This window comes from Myotis myotis, unplaced genomic scaffold (genome assembly GCF_014108235.1).
Source record: "Myotis myotis isolate mMyoMyo1 unplaced genomic scaffold, mMyoMyo1.p scaffold_m19_p_37, whole genome shotgun sequence".
NCBI classification, from domain to species: Eukaryota; Metazoa; Chordata; class Mammalia; order Chiroptera; family Vespertilionidae; genus Myotis; species Myotis myotis.
Genome location: NW_023416343.1, coordinates 608,376 through 632,924, shown reverse-complemented (window position 1 = coordinate 632,924; position 24,549 = coordinate 608,376). Strand labels below are relative to the sequence as shown.

Genomic DNA, 24,549 nt, shown 5'->3' with positions numbered 1-24,549 from the left:
TCATTGGCTGAGCTGCAGGGGTATTCGGTTTCTCGATTTCTTGTAGGAGATGCAGTATATATCTTTTCTGTTGGGGCCTGTAATTGGTGACTCTTTACCTCTGATGATTTCTTATGTTGGGATCTGTAATTGGCAATTCTTCCTGTAAATGACATCAAGTAGTACTGTGTGAGAGCTCCCCCTCTGGCCTCCTGACTCCATTTTATTGAATATTCCCTTTACTAATTTTCACAAGATGAATATATTAATAAACTCTAACATTGAGTTATTTTAGATATATTATATATTTATAAGGTTGAACAATATAAATTTGTCCTTTGGGTTTGAGTCAAGTTGAAGAAAGTAACATACATGCAGTACTATTTATCTAATATAAAGAACTTATTCAAATTCCATCAATTGTCCTGATAATGTCCCAGAAACAAAATTTGGGGTTGGTATCCAATGTCAAATATCTTTAGCTACATTACACTGGAGCAGACTTTGTCGCGTGACCTCAACATTTTTTTTTAAAGTGTGTCCCATTTTCATGCTGAATGGATCTCAACTTGTGTTTGTTAGATATTTCCTCACAATTTAGATTCCAATTTTTCAGTTTTGGCAGGAATACTACAGAGGTGATATTGTACTCTCAGAGATCATATCAAGAATTTCATATTATGTTTGTACCAGTAATGACAATATTAATTCTGATAGCTTAAGGTGATAAATGCCATATTTGTCTTTTGTAAAGTTATTATTTTTCCAATTGTAATTAATAAATATTCTGTGGGCAGATGTGTTGAGACTAATGAAATATTCTCTCATAAAACTTTCACCCACCTAGTTTCATCAATATGGATATATGGATTCTTATTCTTTGGGTTATAACCTGTTATGATTTATTTGGATGCTTTAATATCCCAGATTTGGCTAATTTTCTAGCTGGTTGCAGTTTCCTTTTCATAAGACCCAGGTATTCAATTTTAAGGCTTGTTCTATGGCCAGAAGTATCCATCTCATCTCCTGTCCCATATTTCCTCATAAATTTAAAGTTCTATGGAAATAGCTCCTCAGAGTTCCCAGAATCTTATCAAGGGCCACAAACTTTTTGGTGTACGCAAACAATAACACCATTTCATATTATGGGATAAAAAGTTTCCATCTTGGATTGTAAACAAGAATGTGAAAGAGTTTCTCATTTTTGGAAAAAATCTAAACCACATACCCCACTTTTCTCTAACGTTTTGTTATCTATACACTACTCTGGAGCAATAATTGATCAATTAAAGCCCTACAGTTATAAGATAAACTCATTCTCCTTAACTTTAACTGAAAAAATATTTTTTTATTAAAAAGATACGAGGAAGCACCCATAAAGCCAGAAAACCAGGTTCAAAAAGGGACAGTATTCAGAGTTAGTCTAGGGTATCAATACAGCAGGAATTTTTTATCTGAATAGAATTCTGGGAGAAGAACATAGGAGTTCCCACATTTCCTTTATGGTTCATGTGAGATTGAATTAAATTAAAAATCCTGGAAAAGAGGCTACTGTTACCCAACAATGGGCATAATGCCTCCCTGTCACTAGTGGAAACGACACCACAAGGAGGCACACACAGAAGTACTTCTGCAGAGAAAACTACAAGGGGAATGGACACTGAGCTGCTAAAATATACTCGACGTTCATTACAATGCATTCTCTTCAGCAGCCCTGTGATTATTGCCAGACCCACTGATGTAGACTCCTGAATAAGCGAACTCATTTGGAATGAGAACCGTACCTTTTCATTTATTAAAAGCCACATTATATTAGCTATATTGCTAAGAAATAGAGACAATACTGATAGTTATTTAACATGAGGAATACTGGGGGATGTTATTCCACAAACTATTAAGTATAACAAGTTACATTGAAAAAGAAAAGAACAAAATTTTAAAAATGCTGTTGAGGCCCTGGCCAGCATGGCTGCTGGTTGGGCGTTGTCTTGTGCACTGAAAGGTTGCTGGCACATGCCCGGGTTGTGGGCTCAATCCCTGCTAATCAACATGCAGGAGGCAGCTGATCAATGTCTTTCTCTCTCCCTTCATCTTTCTAAAAGTCAATAAAAATAGTTTTAAAAATGCTATTCAGTGCTGTTCATAAAAGTCACCCTAAATATTCCTTAACCTACAGAATATGACCCTTATCTTTACATTTTATTTACATATTAAAATAAAAACCTTTATACTCCACCATGTAAAAGTCTACCATTTATAATTATTTTCTTCACTCTAAAACATAGCTTCAAATTTGGAATGTGACTCTCCATTTAACACATTTTCTATGAGAAAATGCTTTCCCAATTTAATAAATTTATAGTGTTCTCAATATGAATTCTTAAAATTACATCTTCATAATGATGCCAGCACATTTTATACAGTTCCTGCTCAATTTCTTCAGTTATTCTCATCTATCAAGTTTGTATATGACTTATTTCTACAATCTTTTGCACAGTCATTACAAATATGATTGGTTTCTCTCCTATATATGACTTGTTTGATATGAGTGAATTTTTAGGACTGCCTGCTTATATATTGTCTATATTATCATCTGAAGTCTCCTAAGGACCAAGTGTTATTAGAATGTTTCTAACATCTGCTTCATTCTAATTTCACTTGTGAGTTTTTCTATGTATACGGAGCCCTGAATTCCAACAGAAGGATTTCCCGCACTCAGAGCATTTCCATGGTTTCTCTCCTGTATGAACTCTTTGGTGCTCACTGAGAGATGACTTCTGAGTGAAGGCTTTCCCACACTCACTGCATTTGAAAGGCTTCTCTCCTGAGTGAGTTTTCTGGTGTATCTGGAGTGATGCCTTCCTAGGATAGGCTTTCTCACATTCACTGCATTCATAGGGCTTCTCTGTTGAGTGAGTTCTTTGATGTATAATGAGCTGTGACTTCCCACAAAAGGCTCTCTCACAGAAACTACATTCATAGGGCCTCTCTCCTGTGTGTGTTCTCCTGTGTATAACGAGGTATGATTTGCTGCTGAAAGCCTTCCCACAGTCACTGCATCCATAGGGTTTCTCTCCTGCATGAGCTCTCAGATGTGCAGTGAGTTGTTCCTTCCTCCCGAAGGCCTTCCCACACTCACTGCATTGATAAGGATTATTTCCTGTGTGAATTCCCTGATGTACAGTGAGCTGTGTCTTTGTATTGAAGGCTTTCCCACAATCACTGCATTGATAGGGTTTCTCTCCTGTATGCGTTCTGATGTGAACGAGGAGGTATGACTTACTCCTAAAGGCTTTCTCACATTCGTTGCATTTATGGGGTTTCACTCCTGTGTGAGTTCTCTGGTGTACAACAAATGGTGACTTCAAACTAAAGGCTTTCCCACATTCACTGCATTCATAGGGTTTCACTCCTGTATGACTTCTTTGGTGTAAAATAAGCTGTGACTTCCAGCTATAGGCTTTCCCACAGTCACTGCAACCATAAGGTTTCCCTCCTGTGTGGATTTCCTGATGGACAATCAGCTGTGACCTGAAAGAGAAGACTTTGCCACATTCACTGCATGAGTAGGGTTTTTCTCCTGTATGAACTCTCTGGTGAGCGTTAAGGTTTGACTTGGCACTGAAGGCTCTTTCACACTTAGTGCATTCATAAGGTCTCTCCCCTGTATGAATTCTGAGATGAACAATGAGCTGGGATTTACAACGAAAAGCTTTCCCACATTCACCGCATACACAGTTTTTTTCTGTACTGTGAGCTCTTTGATGCTTAAGAAAATATGATCGTTCATATCCATGAAACTTATCAGGATTCTTTCTTAGATAGTTTCTGGTTAAACCTGACTTTTGTGTCAAACTTTTTTTCCCAAGTGTGTTAAACTTATGGAGTCTTTGTCTTGAAGAAGCCTGGGTTTTGCTCAGATGAAGTTTTCCAAATGTGTTACAAGCATAGTTTCTCTCAACACTTTCAAGCTCATCTTGATTCTTCTGGTACCATTCTTTCCAATCTTCTAGAAAGAAAAATATTTTTAAATCATAACATGAACTTAATATAGAATGAAAGTTTTAGAACTGCCATGTAGTGAGTCTTTTCCTCTGGTTCTGGCCTCTGACACTGGTTCAAAGAAATACTGGCCAAGTGCACCTGTGCCAGAGATCTAAGCATGAGGGTGAAGGGAACCGAATCAAACTAAACCAAGTCCCATTGTGGAAATGGGTAGCAAATTAGCAGTGACAAAGGGGATGACAAAGGGGAGATAATTAGAACACTGGTCCCTGACATCATCAAGCTTCTGAATTAAGCTACTGTGGAGTTATTGCCCTATGGCAGACAACTTGTCATTTGAGACTATAAATCCTTCTTGTTTACTTTGGTTGAACCAGAGGTTTAAGATACTTGTTTATATTCTCAGACTAGTGATAGGATGCTTATGCACATAAATCTAGCAGCAACAGCTAAGGGGAATATTCAAGTTCTCAAATACAGCTAAGATGTTGAGTTATCCAAGTATGAGAGAATACAGATCTAGGCAGCCAAGGAGGCTCAGAGGTTGAGCGTCGACATATGAACCAGTTGGTCACAGTTGGATTCCCAGTCAGGGTATCTGCGCGGGTTGCAAGCTCGATCCCCAATCAGGCAGAAGGCAGCTGATCAATGATTCTTTCTCATCATTAATGTTTCCATCTCTCTCTCCCTCTCCATTCCTCTAATCTGGGTGACAATTGAGAAGACAGGAGACAGTAAAGATGTTCCAAAGAGTTAAACGGCAACAGAAACAAAAGCAGTACCTAGATTAGCAAAGAGACCAGGGTGCCCAAGGGGAGCCCCAGAGCAAGGATACAAGACTAAAAGTGCAAGAACAATAATCATAACAACAGGAAAACTGAGGGAGAACAGTGATTTCAGAAGAAATTATTCCTCACTTCCTTCACTGAGAATGAAGAGTGGAAAGTACAGGAGAGCGCTCTTGCAAGCACATCAGACCTGGGAACAGATTACAGAAGAAAAAGAAGATGAAAAGATCAATTTTGATGTTATAACACTGAGAGAGAAAATAGCTTAACATTTCAGAATGGAAGAGCCTTTCAATAGTTATAGGAGTAAACAGCCAAATTTGGAAAATAAACCCCTTTGGATAACTCAAGAGGAAAAAGGGGCCATGGAATTATTATTAAGGCGATCAAATCAGTTAAAAATACAGTGGAGACCAGGTTAGGCTCAGAATTCTAAGAAAAGTGCCTGCCAGGCAGGCGTGGCTCAGTTGGTTGAGTGTCGTCATGAGCACAGAAAGGTTGCTGGTTCAGTTCTCAGTCAGGGCATGTATGGAAGGCAATTGATCAATGTTTTTCTCTCACATTGATGTTTTCTCTCTCTCTCTTTCTCTCCCTTACTCTAAGTATGTCCTCAAGTGAGAACTTAAAGAGAAAAGAAAAAAGTGCCCAAGAAAGAAACAGTTAGAACTTCAAAGTGATCAGTGAGAAGAGAGAAGAAGGCAATAAAATCTCCGAAGACAGTCAAGGCAAGAGAAGGAAGTAAAAGACTGTGGGGAAACTCTAAGGGATTCAACTGTGACCGCAAAGGAGAAAAAACATGTTAGGAAAGTGGAGGCATGAGTGACACCAAGTGAGAGGCCTGGAAGCCTGAGATGGTCCATGACCATGGGAAGGAAGGCAGAGAAAGAAGGTGCCAGAAGGAAAGAAACGAACCCAGAAAACAATATTTGAGCAGAGTGCACAAAAGGAGGGCACGTTTACCTCGTAGAGCCAGGGGTCTGAAGCCCAAACATGGGCAGAATGACAACCATTTCCTTACCTGAGGAACTAGCAGGACCCCCCGACCCCACCGCCCCATGGTTCAGGGACTTTAGACAAAAGTGTCTACACCCAGTGCTGCCTGAGTGGCACCCTGTGTGCTCCCACACCTCCTGTCTTCCTGGCTCCCACTCACCCACCTGGACAGCTCTGATGAGAAAGTCTGGCATTTCCTATCCATGGCTCTTCTCCTTGCTCCAACTTGAAGATTAAATCAGGTTTGGTACCATGATACCCTGTTAATGGAAAATCACAAAGGATGTGGGCTAAACTGCTAGGATTGAGACATCAGGAGCTACAACATGACACTGCTCATTTGTACTTGGGAAAAGTTTACAATTAGGAGGTGATAGCCAAACAGGGATGAACACATGACCTCTAAAGTTCATGCCATAATCGTCAAGTACTTCAGAGGCCCCCGGGTAAATCAACAAAGGAAAAGGGATGGCAACTCATGACTCAGAGTCTATTAACAGAGAAGCTGTACTTACCTATAGACACCAGGTTGCGATAGTTTTCCAGTATCACATCCCTGTACAGGTACTTCTGCGCAGAATCCAGTAACTGCCATTCTTCCCAGGTGAAGTCCATAACTATATCCTTGAATGACAATGATTCCTGTAATAACACATACCCCATTGAATCAGATGCAGTCACCCTAGGTGACGTAGGAGTAACAGTTTTACACACATTTCATAGTTAAATACATAAATGTTACAATAAAATATGGCACTTTACCTTGAAAAAGACCTGATGTCCAGGTGGCAAAGGGGCTGCAGCTTATTGAAAAGTGGTGGAGCCCTAGCTGGTTTGGCTCAATGGATAGAGCCTTGGACTGCGGACTGAAGGGTCCCAGGTTCGATTCCGGTCGAGGACACTTGCCCGGGTTGCGGGCTCAATCCCCAGTTGAGGGCATGTAGGAGGCAGCCGGTCAATGATTCTCTCTCATCATTGATATTTCTATCTCTCTCCTCCCCTCCCTTCCTCTTAGAAATCAATTAAAAAAAATATTTTTTAAAAAAGTGGTGGAAAGAAGTTGTCTAAAATCAGAAAGCTCCCATTGTTGGCTAAGATATCCACGATGTTGAAACAAATTCACATTTTAAATCACACATGAGCCCTAGCCAGTGTTGCTGAGTGGATTGAGTGTCATCCTGTGACGAAAAGGTGACCAGTTTGGTTCCCAGTCAGGGTTTCCGTGCAGGAGGCAGCCGATCCATGTATGTATATCTATATATATCTCTCTCTCCAATTAAAAAAAATTAAATAAAAAAATAAAGCTAACGTGATGGCAAAACTGACTGTATTTACAAATTTATTCCCATGAATTTGAAAACTTAGAAGGAATGGAAAAATTTCCGGGAAAATGAAACTAACCGAAATTGGCCCAGAAATAATTAGGAAAGCCAGACCAACTAGTCAATGCTCATACAACAAACCGAAATAGTACCAAAGATGTAGCAACTCCAAAAGGTAATGGTCTCAGACTATACTTACAAGTCAGTCCTATCACTGACCCAAGGAACAGCAACTTCCCTCACATCTGACATGATGCAGAGCCAGGAAATGATGGGTACAGCGCAGCATCGTACAAATTTGCATAATCCCACAGACAATGCCAGGCAAGAACAGCACAAACTGTAATCTAATCTCATTTATTATTAACTCCGGTCAATATTCCTAGAGAAAAATACTAGGGAAGTAAAAGGAATCCTACACATACACACATAGTAAACTGAGACAAGGAAGTTTATCTAAAAAAATTAGAGGACAGGCCACTGTATTAAGTACTCTTTTCTCAAATTACAGGGAGGAAAACAAACACCTTCTCCAAACTTTCTTGTCTTTTGCGCGCACTGCAGTCCTCCAGAGCCCTCCTTCCCTGTCCCTGCTCCGAGTCCTGCCCCAGATCCTTCCCGGGGCTCTGCTCAGTCACATCGGGGCTAACGCGATCGCAGGCGCCTCTCATCTGTTTATTTCCAGTTAAGAATTCCCACCGAGCTACAGACCGACTCCAGGCAGCGCCTATTAACACCCACAAACCACACGGTGCCGGGATGCGTCTCCCAACAGGGCTCCCCCGGCGGGAACACCCTCGGCGCTGCCCTGGCCGGGTCTGGTCCGTGGAGTTGGGCAAGTTTGAGAGCATCATCTCCCGGCTCCACGTCAGTTCAGCCACGGCTGGAGTCGCCCTCGTGCTCACTCCGTCGGTCCAGGCGGCCCACGCACCCTCCCTCCCTCCAAACCTGCTTCGTTACGCTTTGCACCCCAAATCCTGCCCGCCCCCCCCCCCCATTAGCCTGCCTCTATGCCCGGTGTTCACTCGATTACCTCCCGCCCCCCGCACCCAGACCACAGCTCCTCGGAAACAAGAACCCTGCATAACCGAGCTCTGCACCGCCAGCCCCAGCCCCGGGACCCTCACTGCCCTCGGAGGTCAGGGTCCGCAACCTGCAATAAGTGTAACTGCGGAAGGCGAGGCCCGGACACAAATGCCAGAAGACAACGGCTCCGGAGGTCCAGAGCCGGGCGGGGCGGGTCTGGGGCAGCCCGTGAGCCCAGGCCCTGGAGGGGGCCGTGCAGGGATGACCGTGTCCGCGCCCAGCGCCGTCAGCTCTGAAAAGAAGAAAGTCTCGACTCACCCCACACGCAGCTGCCCGGGTCTTGGCCATCCCGCGCGGTTCCGTGCAGGCTGCGGGGGAGGCACCGAACCGTCGGGGCCTCGCTGCTGCTTCCACCCGCGCCCCCCGCCAGGAGGGACCTCGCGCCCCCACAGAGCGAGGTTCGGGGGCTGAGTCCCCCGCGGGGAGGCGACCTCCGAGCCTGGACAGAGGAACCGGAGAGGTGAGTTCGTACCGTTCCGCGGCCCTCACGCGGGAGGAGAGGCCGGGCTGGATCCGTCCACGACGGGACCGACCGTGGAGGGCTCCGCTGGACCAGAGCCTGGTCAGCAATGGCCGGATCCGCGGCCACAGACACTCAGAACGCCCCCCCCGCCCGCTGGAGAACGCTGACAACAAGCCTGAGGCAGCACCGCCGGCGCCCCTACCGGCTACCGCCGCGGGGCGGCGCACGCGGAAGTACGTCATGCGTCCTAGAGCCGGGCGGGACAGGCCGGGAAGAAAACTACATCTCCCAGAATCCTCTGCGGAGCGTCCAACTAACTGGACCGGCTTCCTGAAGGCGGGAAGGGACAGAGGTTTGGAACCTAACGGGAAAGGCAGGCAGCGGGCGGGCCTCCGCGAGAGTCCGGGCCGTCAGTCCAGGGCAGCCCTGCGCCCCAGCTTCCGCACAGTCACGCAGCCCCGGCAGAAGTCTGGCATCGCTGGAGCGGCAGGCGTGCTCAGGTCTGGATGTCAAAGCAAGATAGAGTTAGACCACAAGGCATAGCAGAGAGGCACTGTGAGGCTGCAAGCTGCAGTTCCCAGGGTTACAAAACAGTTCTGATGATCGGCGCACCAAGCAATACAGTTACCAACTTCATAAAGGAGAAAGTACAGTAGGCGGAGAGAGAAATAGAGGTTCACCCATAATAGGAGATGTTAACATACTTCTCTCGGTCCGACACAGATCAAGCGGCCCACTCTCATAACAATGCAATGACACTATAATAGCATACTTTTAACGGGGCTTTCTGTCCGAAAATATTTTTTAAAAAGCTTTCTACTCAACAGTGAATGGAAATACAGACAAAATATAAACAACACTATGTAAGAATTTATGGGAGAAATTTAAAGCAGTGTTGACAAGAAATTTCATAATGTTGAGTAATTATAATAGTAAAAAAAAACAAATTAAATGTATTTACTTCTCAAAAAGTCATTAAAGAACAACAGAGTAAGCCAGAGCAAAGAGAATTCAAAAATAAAAGCAGACAACTGGGCAAAATTGGCAAGAACAGAAAAGATTCAAATAATACCATGAATCCACTCAAAGCAATTGACAGAGAACACTACTAAAAGACTTAAAAATGCATAATTATTATGTATACATGGAACATTCTCCAGGATAAATCCTATGGTGGACCACAGTAAATTTAAAAGGATTGAAATCATACCTTTTCTTACAACAGTGACATAAGAAACCAATCCCAGAAAAAATGTATTAAGTCTCCAGATTTTTGGAAATTAAAAAACACACTTTTAAGTAAGCCCCTAAACTCAAAGAAGAAATCACCAGGGAAATTAGAAAATACTTTGAATTGAATTAAAATGAAAATGCATATGTAAGAGATCATACACTATTTGTCTTTCTCTGCCTGACTCATTTCACTTAGCATAATGTCTCATTCTCCCTTTTTTTGGATAAAAATTTATAGTATTTAAAATTTTATTTTTAAAACCTGAATTTATCAAGGTAAGCTTTTCTTATTTTAATTCCTTAATTCCTGCTTTTATATTCATTGTTTTCTCTTTCCATAATTGCATTTAATTTCTCCCTAAATTCCTCATTTTGTTTATTTTCATTCCTTTTATTAGTACTGTTGGATTAGGTAAGTTCTCTTCTGGGGACACATCTGTGTTGGCTCACACACTTTTTAAAATATATATTTTAAAATATCTTTTTATTGATTTCAGAGAGGAAGGGAGAGGGAGAGATAGAAACACCAATGATGAGAAAGAATCATTGGTTGGCTGCCTCCTGCACACCCAACACTGGGGATAGAGCCCGGAACCTGGGCTTGTGCCCTCAGGGGAATCGAACCATGACCTCCTGCTTCTTAGGTTGACGCTTAACCACTGAGCCACACTGACCATGCAATATGGTTATTTTTAACTTAATTTTTTTTTCTTTTACAGAGAGAGGAAGGGATAGAGAGGGAGAGACAGCCATCGGTTGCCTCGCGTTACCTCCCCTACGCACTCCGACCAGGGGCCGAACCCACAACCTGGACCGGGAATGAGTGCACGGGCGAACGCTCAACCAACAGAACCAAACTGACTAGGGCCCCTCACACATGTTTTAACCCGCAGCACCGGCTCCACCCATCTCTGAACCACGCACCTTGGCAGCTACAAGGGGCTTCAAACCCCCCACCTGTCAATCCTGCAAGCCGGTCGCAGAGCCCTCTGGGAAGTGTAGTTCTGAAGCGAGAGGAATTCCGGGAAATGTAGTTCTGCGCAGACACTTCCGCCTTCGGGAGGTGTCAGGGGGGTGCTGCGGCCTCCAGGGGGAGGCTTTGTGGCGCGGAGTCGGCAGGTTGCGGCCTGGGGCGGCCCCCGTGACCGCCCAGTCCTTCGGCCACCCTGGCGCGCTCACGAACGGCCCCGGAGCCGGTGCTGGGCAGGCCCGGAGAACGGCCCTGCGGCGCGGCGGTTCCCATCCGGGTGGGTGGGGACCGCGGGGCTGCGGGAAGGGAGGGAGCGGGGTGCGGCGCGTTAGGGGGCCGGGTCTGTAGCAGTGGGTGCGGGGCGGCGAGAGTGTGCGGCCGGACGGAGACGTGGGGGCCCGCCTGCGGCGGCGGGTGCGGGGCTGGGAGGAGGCCGGGAGCGGTGACTCGGGGGCGTTTGAGGATAAAGCGGTGAATGCAGTCACCTGAGCTCGGCGGGGGTGGGGTGAGGTCGGGCGGGGGTGGGGTGAGGTCGGGCGCGGGGGGCCCCACGCAAGGAAGGAACCGGCTGACGGTGCCGCGGGTGGATCTCCGGGAGCGGCTCGGGGGCGTCCGTAGACGGGGTGGCAGTGGTGGCGGCTCCGAGGCAGCAGCGGGTGAGGAGAGGCCCTGCCTGGACCGAGCAGCTTGGGAAGAGGCGCTTTCCGTTCGCTGGTTGCTGTCGGCTCTCCCAGAGCATCGCCAGGAGAGACCCGCCCTTCGCGCTGGGCTGAAGAGTCCCGCTTCCCGGGCAAAGCCTGGCAGTCGGCTCACACCCAGTGTCACCTTCTCCCCTCTTTGCGGCCGATGAGCGGACACTGCCGTCCACCCGCCCCTGTGCCCATTCACATCCACGGGGACATGGGAGGCACCTTCCCGCTTCCTTTAGTAAAACGGGGCCTCCGCGGTGTGACAGCCTCTCCTTGCTCCGCTCATTTGCTGGAAGGAGGCCCGCTGTTGGGTCTGCCTGTGGCAGGTTTGCTAGGACAGGTGGAATCTGTCCCCCTGCATCCGAGTCTGCCAGGTCCCGAGCTTACTGGACATTTCCCTTCCCTTCCCTTCTTAGGAAGGAAGTATCCCTGTGCCACCCGTGCCAGGAGGTCCTTCTCTGTCCCGGGTCTGGCTGGATGTCAGTGAAGACAGTGAAGAAAGTGTAAGTCTTTTTATGCATCAAAATTATATTTTTGTTTATCATGCTTCTTTTAAATCTTGGTTTGTCCCAGTAATTCCATCTAAGACAGTGGTTCTCAACCTTCCTAATACCCTTTAATACAGTTCTCATGTTGTGGTGACTCCCAACCATAAAATTATTTTCGTTGCTACTTCATAACTGTAATGTTGCTACTGTTATGAATCGTAATGTAAATATCTGATATGCAGGATGTATTTAGGCGACCCCTGTGAAAGGGTCGTTCGACCCCCAAACGGGTCGCAACCCACAGGTTGAGAACCCCTGAAAGGTGATATATGTTATACAGTTTGTGATCTTTCAAAAGTGTTAAAAATAGTGGTTGCATCCAGTTAGTCTGGTTGGCATGTTAGGAAAATAATTAAAATCATCACCTGCCAACCCAGAAAACGTCTCCAAAAAAGTAGAAGAGAAAGAAAAGTTTTATTATCGAATAACAGTTAAACCAGAATGCAATGAGCATTGCAAGCAGTCTGCTGAAGAGATTGTAGAGACGGGGAGAAGGCTCACCCTTTTTGTACAACCCATCACACACAGGTTCTCTAGGTAAATGATCACATGTCACACACAGTCCATCCTAGATTTACCTGGTGACTGGAGTGGCCATCAGTGTAGCTAACTGCCTTTCCCCAAAGAAAAAACTAAACTTTTCATATCTTTATGACATTCCCCTGGCGCCCGGGGTGGAAATCCGCCAATTAGGCTCCAAAGAGATGGCCTTCCAGGTCCCTAAGCAAGACATTCTTGGGTTGTTAAACGGGGCAAAGCTTCTTTAGCTTTAGGAAAGATTAACATACATCTCATAGGGGCAGAGAATTTACAATGACAGGTTTTCTAAAGTAAATGCTCTCCGAATAGGGGTTGGGAAGTCTCTCTTCTTTTTTCCATGAGGGAGAATTAGTTTTTCATTTTTAACTTACATTTGCTCTTACAGGTGTTTAAGCCCATATCCCCCTAGAGGTGTTAGCTACTCTCAGTACAAGCTCTGGTAATTTGCAGCAGGGGAGGCTGAGACCAGGCCTTTGAAGAGAGGGGAGGGACCCTGTAGAACCGCTGGACATCTGAGTCCCACCAACTCTCCAAGCAGCTCCTCAGGTGAGGGGTCAGGAGCCCTTAGAGCAGCGGTTCTCAACCTGTGGGTCGCGACCATCGGAAAACACATATATAATTACATATTGTTTTTGTGATTAATCACTATGCTTTAATTATGTTCAATTTGTAACAATGAAAATACATCTTGCATATCGGATAGTTACATGACGATTCATAACAGTAGCAAAATTACAGTTATGAAGTAGCAATGAAAATAATTTTATGGTTGGGGGTCACCACAACATGAGGAGCTGTATTAAAGGGTCGAGGCGTTAGGAAGGTTGAGAATCAGTGCCTTAGAAAAAAGCCCCGGGGAACCGAGAGGAGGTAAGAGATGAGTAAACCCCCAAGGGCAGCTGCGCAGCCCTTGCCATTTGCACGGTTTTCTTAATTCACCTGGAGTTTGATCTGCCCGTTATCCCTAGAAACCCGTCTGGGGCTGTTCCTGCTGGTTTCTGAGGGAACAGGTGGGCAGTGTCTGCCCCAGTGTAAGCCCAGAAAGAAGCAACATTACAGGTTTCCTTAGGCCTCTTGCTGCCTCTGCTCTAGCTGTCACACATGCGGTGTGCCGTCAGCTTCACCAGCGCTGTCTCCCCCGTGGTCTCTCTTCCTGCTGCTCTTTCTGTTGGTTCCTCTGATCTCTGCATTCCTTTTGCTCCATGGCTGAATTTGGAGTAGAGAGCCAGCACCCAGGCTACTTCACCATCTTGATCTAAAAGCCAGTTCTGTTTACCATCCTGCCCAGAAATGAGTTGCATTTTACACTGTGGCACCTATGCAAGTAAATTTGATTTAAGTGCCCCCAGGAAATGTTGCTGCAGAAGGAGTGAGCCAAGATTGTATGTTCAGGCTTTGCTGAGGTCTCTGCAGAGAGTCCTGGGGTGTGTGTGTGTGTGTGTGTGTGTGTGTGTGTGTGAGATGGGGAAGGGGGTGGGGGTGGTCCAGGTTTGTTTGGTTGAACCAGGCAAGTGGCTTCCATCTGGCATTTCCAGGTGGGAGCCAGGGCTGCAAAGGGCAGGGCCAGGCTCAGCTGAGACCTGCTGGTGGCTCACATTCTGTCCTGCTTCTGATTTGAGTGCAGCAAACACTTGTCTGAGATCCCAGTGAGAGAGAACTGAGATTTAGGTTCCCAAATTAATTACACCATTTAAAATAAAATTCCCACTGCATCTCCAGGCCATGGCCCTCAGGAACAAGATGCCTCAAGTGAGGTAAGGAAGGAGAGGCAATTTCCGGAGCGTCAGGACAGAGAGAAGGCCCAGACCAGCAGAATTCCCCAAAGCAGCAGAAAATGATCATGCCACAGGTGAGTTATGTGTTTATTCTCCAGAAGTTTTTCCTGTGGGTGTGATGGGCTTAGAGGAATCTTTACAAGCAACAGGACAGGTATACATACATTTAGATCCTAACCATAGAAAACAGTATAAACTTGGGAAGGATGCTGTTATGCAAAGAGCTGAGGTTCAAGAAGGCCTTAGTATATTGCTTGCTGGTTCCAAAGAAATAACCCAGAGGTCTGGCTGTGAAAGACATGAGTTTATTAGGACTTATGAGTGCACCGGTGAAGTCTCTGCAACACAGGCTTTTTCAGTCCAGGGTTATGCATAGTACAGAAAACAAAGCAAACAGGGTAATAAGTCCTGCAGGCAGGATGGACCTGCTTGCATGCAAGCTGTGTGAGATCAAAACGCCAGCTGTTAAAATCCAGGCTCACATCTGAGAGGTTTCTTTCTGGTTGTTCCTTGACTGGGGAGCTGGCAGGCTCTCCCAGGGTCCTCCAATGCACTTACCAACGGCCCTCATTGCATTTCCCTGGGGGGAGGGGCCCACATACCACACAGATGTCAAGGAAGCACAAGTGGGTGTGGACTCAAACCAAAGTCTTCCAGTTGGAACACAGATGTACCAGAAATGGGTCCTTCACGGTTAGAGAAGGGCTGCAGGCTTTCTTCAGCGGTTCCCAGAAGCCGGGCAGACAGGGCAGCAGGAACAGCTACAAAAGGCAAAGCCCTTACCGGGTAGGAGCAAGCGTTTCCTGAGGATTCCACGTGGAGGAAACTCGTCGACAGCCATTCATGTCGCTGACATAAGCGCATTTATTAGGAGGGATTCTTAGGAGGCCCCTAGTTGCGAGCGAAGGGTGTGAATCGGGAGGAAGCAGAACACGGGCATTTAGAGGACGGCAGCAGTGGGCCTGCAGGACACGCTGCCTGTCTTCTACGCTTAGGAGAGAACCTGAATCACGGGCAGAAGTGGTCATTAAAAAACCTTCAGGTGGCCCCATCATAATCGCTTGGTTGGAAACGTTTTTTGCTTCTGTTGGCAAAAGCTGGGCACGAGGGTGTCTGCCTTCAGCCCTGTTCCCTCAATTTCTTGACTCAAAGAAACAGACTGTCATGTCCCTTCGCTTTTCAAAGCCACTCCTACCCACTGAGCTAACTTCCCTCTTTCTCTTTCCCTCCCTTCATTCCTTTCTTTTAAAAATTCTGTTTAAACTAGTGTACAGTTACACTGGCTTTTCTCCTTTCTTCTTTTTTTAATACATTTTTATTGATTTCAGAGAGGAAGGGAGAGGGAGAGAGAGATAGAAACATCATGAGAGATAATCATTGATTGTCTGCCTCCTGCATGCCCCCCCCCCCCCCCCCCCCCCAGGGATCAAGCCCACAACCCAGGCACGTGCCCTGACTGGGAATCGAACTGTAACCTCCTGGTTCATAGGTCGGCTCTCAACATCTGAGCCACACCAGTCAGACTCCTCTTTCTTGATGTAGCTATGTCAGGATTTCAGCTGAGCTGAGGTAGCCCAGCTGCCAGTATCAGAGTAGCCAGTTAAAGCAATGGCCAAACCTTAGCCTGTATCACTCAGTGGTTAGAGCATCAGCCCTCGGATTAGATTCTGGTCAAGGGCATGTACCTTGGTTGCAGGCTTGATGCCCAGACCTGGTTGGGACGTGTGCGGAAGGTAACCAGTCAATGTGTCTCACATCGATGTTTCTCCCTCTCGTCTTTCCCCCTCCCTTTCACTCTCTCTAAAAATCAATAAAAGAAATGTCCTCAGTGAGGATAAACAAACAAACAAATAAAAATAAAGTAACAGCCAAAGTGAGAGTAACTGAGCCTCTAATTGTGTACTGCGATGGTGCAGCCAGAACCTAACTGAGAAGGCACCTGCCCCCCATCCGTTTCCTGCAGCACACAGGTGGAGGCTCAGGTGGGTCAGCGCAGACCTGGGGTTGCCCCTTTCCTCCCGGAGCCTGGAACAAGCTCCAGCAGTTTTGTGGTCTGGGGTCAGGAGGAGAGTGAGCTGAAAGGGCTGGGAGTAGGAAAGTACTGGGCACTGAGTCAGAATGGGGAGAAGGTTCCCTTCTCCCTTGAACTGTGACCTCCTAGTTCATAGGTCGACACTCAAACCATTAAGCCACACCAGCTGGGTGAGGAGGTCATGGTTTGATTCCTGGGTTTTGGGCTCAGTCCCTAGTGGGGGCCATGCAGGAGGCAGGTGCTTTCTCAGACAAGTGATTTGCAAATATTTTTTCCTTGTTTTTGCTGCGTTTTTCTTTTTCTTTTCTTTTTTACCAGCCTTTTACAGAGAAAAAGTTAGTTAATTTTGAAAAAAATCCAACTTAGTAAATTTTTTCTTAAATTGATTGTGTGTTTGGTGTGTAAATAAAAACTCATTGTCAAACCCAAGTCACACAGGTTTTCTCCTGTTTTATCCCTAGAAGCTGTATAGTTTTAGGTTTTACCTTTAGGTCTGTGATCCATTTAGAGTTAATTTTTTTTTTTTTTTTCTTTTCATTTGTCTGATTTTATTTTATTTTATTTTATTTTTTTATTTTTTTATTTTTTTTTATTTTTTTTTTATTGCTTAAAGTATTACAAAGGGTATTACATATGTGTCCATTTTATCCCCCCGCCCTAGACAGTCCCCTAGCCTCCCCTACCCCCCAATGTCTTATGTCCACTGGTTATGCTTATATGCATGCATACAAGTCCTTTAGTTGATCTCTTACCCCCCTACCTTAGAGTTAATTTTTAAATACAGCATGAGGTATGTGTTGAGGCTTATTCTTTTGTTTATAGGTATATAGTGTTTTTAGCACCGTTTATTGAAAACACTTTCTCTGTGGAAATGCTTTGGTACCTTTGCCAAAAATCTATTGAAAATAATTAGGTGTATGCTCCACAGTTTAATTAAAAGGATGATCATCCCAGCATTATTAATAATAGCAAAACAACAAAAAACCCCACCCAGAAATAAACTAAATATCCAACAAAAAAATGAATTGAGCATATTTGTAGGTGTCCATCTCTAGGCTCTCTATTCTGTTCCATTCGTCCATACATGTACTCGTTCACAATAGTACCTTTTTCTAACTACTGTGGCTTCATAGGAAGTCTTGAAGTCAGGCCATTTCAGTCCTGCATCATTTTCTTTTTCCAAGTCCTTTTTGCTGCACTAGTTCCTTTGCCTTTTGTCCCAATGCCTTCTATATCCTTGTTTCATGGCCTCTGTAACACCTTACTACCTGTGACCCCAAAAGACAACATATCTGAGAAGATGAATTTTTTTTCTTATCTTTCTATTTCTGGCACCTGTTACAGTTCTGGGAACCGTATGTGCTCAATATCTGTGTTCTAGACGACATCTACTGAGCTAGCCAGCTGTTCCTACCTGGGAGCAGAGGCACCCCCGGGGAAGGAGAGTGTTTGAGTGACTGAGACAAAGTACTGTCATTTAGCAGGTAGTGGCCAGGCTTGCTGAAGGGCTCCCACTGTGTGGGGCAGTTGCACTCAGCTAAGAATTGTTCCCAAGTACCAGTGGCACCTTCTTTGAGAAACATAGCACTTATTTAAAGACAACCTATTTCAGTTTCTTATTTAGTGGATAGATGAATGAGTTCATAATGATAGATATTTTAATAATATTTTTCTCTCTCTCTCAGGGTATAATGCAAGATTAGGATATTATATTAGTTTACCATTGCTGTGTAACAAATTACCCCCAAACCTTATTGGCTGAAAACACAGGATTTTATCTCACAGTGTCTGTGGGTTAGGATTCTGCCAGCTGCTTACCCGTTGGGTTCTGTAGTCAAGATGTTGAGAAGGGCTGTGGTCCTCTGCAGGTGCAGTCGGGGGATGATCCCCTTTCAAGCTCACTCATGTGGGTGTGAGCAGACCTCAGCCTCATGGGTTTCTGCACAGGAATGCCTTTCAGCATGGCAGCTGGACTCCCCAGAGAGCCAGAGAGGGTTTCCCCGACAGAAGTGCATTCTTCTGTAAGCCGATCTGGGAGGTGATGTTCTGTCACTTTGGGCCTGTTCTATTCAGCGGCAGTGTGTCAGTACGCCCAGCCCGTATTCAGGAGGGGAGTGTTACCCAGATGCATGAATACCAGGAGTTAGAGGTCAGTGGGGCCAATGAGGCACTGCCTAACTCTATAGAGAAGAAAGCCTGCATTCTATATGAGAATCACTTCCGCTTTAACAGGGATTCTGCTTTTCTAGATATCATTTGAGGATGTGGCTGTGGATTTCACATTGGAGGAGTGGCAGCTACTAAATCCCATCCAAAAGAACTTGTACAGAGACGTGATGTTGGAGAACTATAGCAATCTAGTGTTCTTGGGTAAGAACATTCTTTTTTTTATTATTATTGTTTTATTGCTTAAAGTATTACAAAGGGAGAACATTCTTATGTAATGCAGTGTGTGCCCAATAATGGTGGGGCCTCTAAGATTTTATTGATTTTGGGTTTAAGTTACAGATGTCAATGATTCTTTGATTTCTATACCCAACTGAAAGATTTTTATTCACTTGCTTTATTTTGTAGCCTTTGTAGTAAAATATTCTTCACACTTAAGAGTCCCTTAGCTCAAGCAGCTGTGTCCAACTAATAGGTCATGAAATTCTCAAACCTGATGCAGTTTTGAAGCTGGAGCAAGAAGAGCCCTGGAAAATAAATGAAGAAATTCTAAATCACAACTTCTCAGGTGAGAGATAATCCAGTGTATGGCATATGGTGAAGGTTACATCTCAGGTTTTTGAAGGAAGTTTACTACTCTTGAAATGTTATGTATAAACCTGTTTAAAGTCCTTAGGTCTTTAGAGTTGACTCAGAACTGTTGACATAGTTCTGCATTATTTTTAACGTGCCCTAGATCCTGGCCTCCACGTCAGGATGTGTCCTCTTTGGGTGGAGTTGATGATGAAATGCGCCTGTCTTACCCACATTCAGAGCCAGTCATTTCGGCTCTTGCTTCCATGGATAAGGCTCTTCCAGCCTCCTCATTCTCCACTTCCTTCTCTCCTGCACCAGAGGCAGGTTTCTCTCTTCCACTTTAGGAATTTGTAGGTTTTCCTCATTTTAGGTGACATTGATGACATTTGAGTTTCCTTTAATATTTTTCTTTTCTCGCACGGGAGGGTTGTGGGTTCCAGTTCCTGGTAAAGGGCATGTACTTGGGTTGCAGGTTTGATCCCTGACCCTAGTCGCAGGGTGTGTGGGAGGCAACCACATCAATATTTCTCTCTCTCTCTCTCTCTCTCTCCCTCCCTCCCTCCCTCCTCACGCCCACCCCCTCATTCCCTCCCTTTCACTATCTCTAAAAATAAAATGGGGAAAGATATTGTCAGGTAAGGATTAACAAAACAAAAAAAATTTTTTTAACCACTCCAGTATTTGATTAGAAGTTGCTTGTCTTTTTTATCTAATGATCACTGTTCCTTGAGTATATGTCATATTTTCTTATTTAACAGTTTGTGTTTATATAAACATTTGTAATTTTTAAAGTCTGTTTTCATTTTTGTTAAAAATTTTAATGCCTAGTAAGTAGACAATGTATTTGGGAGGTGTTTTTGGACTGGGATCCTAGGCTCCATTTCAGAAATTTTAATTAATAAACACAATCATAGGGGGATTTACACAGTATGGTTCATTTTTTCATTTTTAGAAGAACTCTGGCTAGATAATAATGTCAAAATGTGGCACCACAATAATCAAGACAAGCTTAAAAATATGGAGAAAGGCCATCAATATGTTTTGGGGAAAATATTTCATTCAAGCATTAACTTTGTTCATTTAGGAATGAGACTCCATAAATGTGGCACAAGTGAAAAAAGTTTGAATCATCCTTTTGATTTTCTTATTCAAAAAAATAACCATGGAAGAAAGAAACTTGAGCTCAATAAGAAATTGTTATTCTATATCAAAACTGACAGAACCTTTGGTGGAATAAAGTACTGTGATTGCAATAAATGTAGAAAGGCCTGCAACCAAGATTCATGGCTCATTACAAACCATACAACACACAGAGGAGTCTATTTATGCATGGAATGTGGTAAAGTTTTTAACAAGAAGTCACAGCTTATTATACATCACAGAACTCATACGGGAGAGAAGCCCTATGGATGCAGTGAATGTGGGAAAGCCTTCTCACAAAAGTCACTACTCACTATTCATCAAAGGACTCATTCAGGAGAGAAACCATATGGGTGTGGTGAATGTCCAAAAGCTTTCAGTAGGAAGTCACTGCTCATTTTACATCAAAGAACTCATACAGGAGAGAAGCCCTATGGATGCAGCGAGTGTGGAAAAGCCTTCAGCAGGAAGTCACAGCTTAAAAGACATCAAATAACCCATACAATAGAGAAACCCTATGGCTGTAGTGACTGCGGGAAGTCTTTCTCCCAGAAATTAAAGCTCATTACACATCAGAGAACGCATACAGGAGAGAAACCCTATAAATGTAGCGACTGTGGCAAAGCCTTCTTTTGGAAGTCACAGCTCATTACTCATCAAAGGACTCACACAGGGAAGAAACCTTATGCATGTAGTGAGTGTAAAAAAGCCTTCAGCAGGAACTCACTCCTTATCAGGCATCAGAGGATTCACACAGGAGAGAAGCCCTATGAATGCAGTGAATGTGGTGAAGCCTTCATCAGAAAACCACAGCTTATCAGACATCAAATCACTCACACAGGAGAGAAGAACTGTCAGTGTAGCGACTGTGGGGAAGCCTTCTTTAAGAAGTCAGAGTTAATAAGACATCAAAAACTTCATTTAGGAGAGAGACCCTATGGATGTGTTGAATGTGGTAAAACCTTCTTCGGGAAGTCACAGCTTCTTACACATCAGAGAACTCACACTGGAGAGAAACCTTTTGAATGCAATGAATGTGGGAAAGCCTTCACCCAAAAGTCAAGCCTGATATCCCATCAGAGAACTCATACAGGCGAGAAACCCTATGAATGCAGTGAGTGTGGGAAAACCTTCAGTGAGAAGTCAAGTCTCATTCATCACCAGAGAACCCATACTGGGGAAAAGCCCTTTGAATGTAGTGAATGTAGGAAAGCTTTTGCCTGGAAGCCACAGCTTCTTCGGCATCAAAGAATCCATACAGGGGAGAAACCCTATGCATGCAGTGAATGTGGGAAAGCCTTTGTTCAGAAAGTACAGCTCATTAAACATCAGAGAAATCATACAGGAGAGAAATCTTACAGATGCAGTGATTGTGCAAAAGCTTTCTTTGAGAAGGCACAGCTAATTATACATCAGAGAATTCATACAGGAGAAAGGCCCTATAAATGTGGAGAATGTGGAAAATCTTTCACTAGAAAGTCACACCTTATGAGGCATCAGAGAATTCACACAGGTGATAAATACTATGGGTGCAACGAATGCGGGACTACCTTCAAGAGGAAGTCACAGCTCATGATCCATCAGAAGAATCATGTAATATAGAAACCACATGAGAGCAGTGAGTATGGAAAGGCTGCTAGCAGATGTCATGCCTCTTATTGCTTCTGAGGATACACACACAGGACAGAAACCCTGTCATTGCAGTGACTGTTGGGAAAAAATTCTTATTGGAAAGGCAGTGTCACTAAAAAGAATTCAGAGATTTTTTAAAAAGTAGACAATATAAGAAAGCCTTCTCCCAGAAGACACAACTTATTACACATTGATAGCTCATCTATCAATAACAGAAACTTTTGGTCAAAAGTGAAAGCTTGTTAAATATTTAGAAGACCTAAATAGGTCATAACAAATGAGAGGAAGATTTCATTCAGGGTAACATACTTACTAGAGAATGTGTACATATGGGAAATACTGAGTATTAGAGACTTCATAGGCAGAAGTAGTCCTAGTAGTTGGAAGAACTTTATAAACATCATACTATTGAAATAATTCAGTAACGAAGTAGTTTGTTGTATACAAATTATAAGAGATGGTCATTTTTAAATGGTAGATATGTTTTAAGTGTGAAGACATCTGCTTTCTGCAGTGGTGGCAGATCAAGGACCAAATTAACTCTCTGGCCTTAAACAGCTAAAAACTGGTGTTAGACATGTGACAAGCAGAGGTTTGTCATCGCTGGCAGAAGGTGGACAAAGTGGTGGCAGTTTCCAGGCTGCAGTTCAGGGAAGGGAACAAGCATAGTCCTGCCACGTTGAATAGAGTTGCAGAATTGGCGTTTGGGGAGGCCATGGCAATAGCATTTGCAAGGAAAGCACTAGAGGGGAAGGAGCCTCCCAGGGAGAGGACTGCAGAAATGGACATGTTGTCCTGTGAGCTGATAAAGTGGGCTGGAAAGCAGTAGGCTGAGCAGTTCCTAGAACTCATTGCAGGGCTGACAACAGTTCCCACCCGCCACAGTAGAAACAGCTTTTAACACATGGGCTTCAGGTAGAATTCCCGGAAGACTGTTGCCTTAGTAGTGTGGTAATTAACCCTAGATTAAAGGCTACTTTGGACCCACAATGTCTGGCATGCAAAAAGGCAGGAAACTGTGACTTGTAACCAGTAGAAAAATAATCAGTAGAGACATAGAAAAGACTGTGGTTAGAAGTGGTTGGAATTAGTAGACATGGATGTTGATATAGCTATTATAAAGCAGAGGAAAACATGAATTTGATGAAACTTGAAGTGGAAGATATATTTAAAAGCCAGATGGGGCTTCACAGGGTGAGAATTTCTTAAAATTAAAAAAAAAAATGTGGGTGGAATTAAGAACAGATTAGACATAGAAGAAGAAAATAATGAACCTGAATAGTAAGAATAAAAACTATCCAAATGAGGTACACAGAGAAAAAAGAGGAAAGGGAATGGGGGGTCCACTACAGTGGTATGAAATACATATAATTGGAGTTTCAGAAGGGAAGAGAGACGAGGCAAAAGAAAGTATTTGAATAAGTAGTGGCTGAAAAATTTCCACATATGCTGAAAAGAATAACTCCACATATTCAAGAAGCTCAAAGAACACAAAACAGAAGAAACAAAATCATGCCAATGGACATCATGTCAACTTGATGAAAACCAGTGAGAACCTCAGTAAAGCAACTGAAGAAAAAAAGACAGAATGACAGCACACTTCTGACTAAAGACTGGGGAACCATTTGTAAATTACTGAAAGAGGATAAAAAACCTGCAACCTAGAATTTACCCATCAAAAGCATCTTTCAAAAATGAAAGCAAAAAGATTTTTCAGGAAAACAAAAGGAGAATTCATCACTGTACACCTGCCTTCAGGAAACATTAAAGTTGTTTTGGGGCAGCAGGAAAATAACATTAAGTGGAAATTTGGATCTCCAGGATGAAAGGAAGAGTTCTAGAAATGGCGAATATATAGGTAAATATAAAAGCTATTTTTCTCATTTTAAAACAGTAATAGTCCTGCTTACAGCAAAGCAATGACAATGTGTTTTTGCGTTATGATCTACTTAGAAGTAAAGTGTATGACCACAATAGTGCGTAAGTATGAACCTTTAAAAATAGTTGAATAGACTGTATCATCGGAGTCAGAAACCCGTTTCCTCGGGGCACAGGATGGCTTGTGTTTGTAGCAGCTGCACAGAATATGCATGGTGACGTTCCAGTGATGGTTTCTCTGTAGCAGTGCTGTGTGATCTATGTATGATAATAAAGTGGTTTCCACCATCAGGATTCTCTCTGCCCCCTTACTTGCCATATAGTGGAGGGAAAGGCCATTTTTGGGCATGAGTGAGTTCCATACATTTGTCCTATTGTGAATAGTGTTTGTATGCAGCAGACTGTGTCAGGCGGTGTCTGAGCTCTGGGACCAGCCGTGCTCTCCGTATGAGAATGGGGTACATAGCTAAAACAAAGGTCAGGCTGCTGTTCCTGCTGAGGCACAGTCTGTCAGCTGCTGCTGTGTGCTCCCACTGACAGCACATCTGGGGGTCGGGCTACACCGGCTCAGACCTGTTGCTGACACTTGTCTTGGTGCTGTATTTGAAAAGAAAACCTCTGTGCCTATGTTTACTGTGTACAGTTTGATAAATCGATACACGTGTGATCAATAGGAACAATAAACTCTGGCTTCCATTCCAGCTCTGTTTCCCAAACCTAATCTGAACGCACAC

General features: G+C 44.1%; 2 protein-coding genes across 7 annotated transcripts; one reads left to right on the top strand and one right to left on the bottom strand.

Moving 5' to 3' along the window:
* Positions 1-1,306: 1,306 nt before the first annotated feature.
* Positions 1,307-8,878, bottom strand: ZNF26 (zinc finger protein 26). The gene is made up of 4 exons (XM_036303330.1): positions 8,432-8,878; positions 6,281-6,407; positions 5,930-6,025; positions 1,307-3,988 (listed from the first exon to the last, which is right to left on the bottom strand). Exons 1-4 carry the CDS (start codon positions 8,876-8,878, stop codon positions 2,634-2,636), a joined length of 2,025 nt encoding a protein of 674 aa, XP_036159223.1. The 3' UTR covers positions 1,307-2,633.
* Positions 8,879-10,907: 2,029 nt separating this feature from the next.
* ZNF605 (zinc finger protein 605) lies at positions 10,908-23,172 on the top strand. 6 transcript variants are annotated; one of them, XM_036303331.1, is made up of 6 exons: positions 10,908-11,116; positions 11,945-12,031; positions 14,336-14,465; positions 18,673-18,793; positions 19,065-19,157; positions 20,118-23,172. In XM_036303331.1, exons 3-6 carry the CDS (start codon positions 14,451-14,453, stop codon positions 21,905-21,907), a joined length of 2,019 nt encoding a protein of 672 aa, XP_036159224.1. In that variant the 5' UTR covers positions 10,908-11,116; positions 11,945-12,031; positions 14,336-14,450; the 3' UTR covers positions 21,908-23,172. The 6 variants fall into 6 exon arrangements, with proteins under 6 accessions (XP_036159224.1, XP_036159228.1, XP_036159226.1 ...); XM_036303335.1 differs by having other exon boundaries at positions 10,909-11,116; positions 20,250-23,172; XM_036303333.1 differs by lacking the exon at positions 10,908-11,116 and adding an exon at positions 11,198-11,310.
* The last annotated feature ends 1,377 nt before the right edge of the window (positions 23,173-24,549 follow it).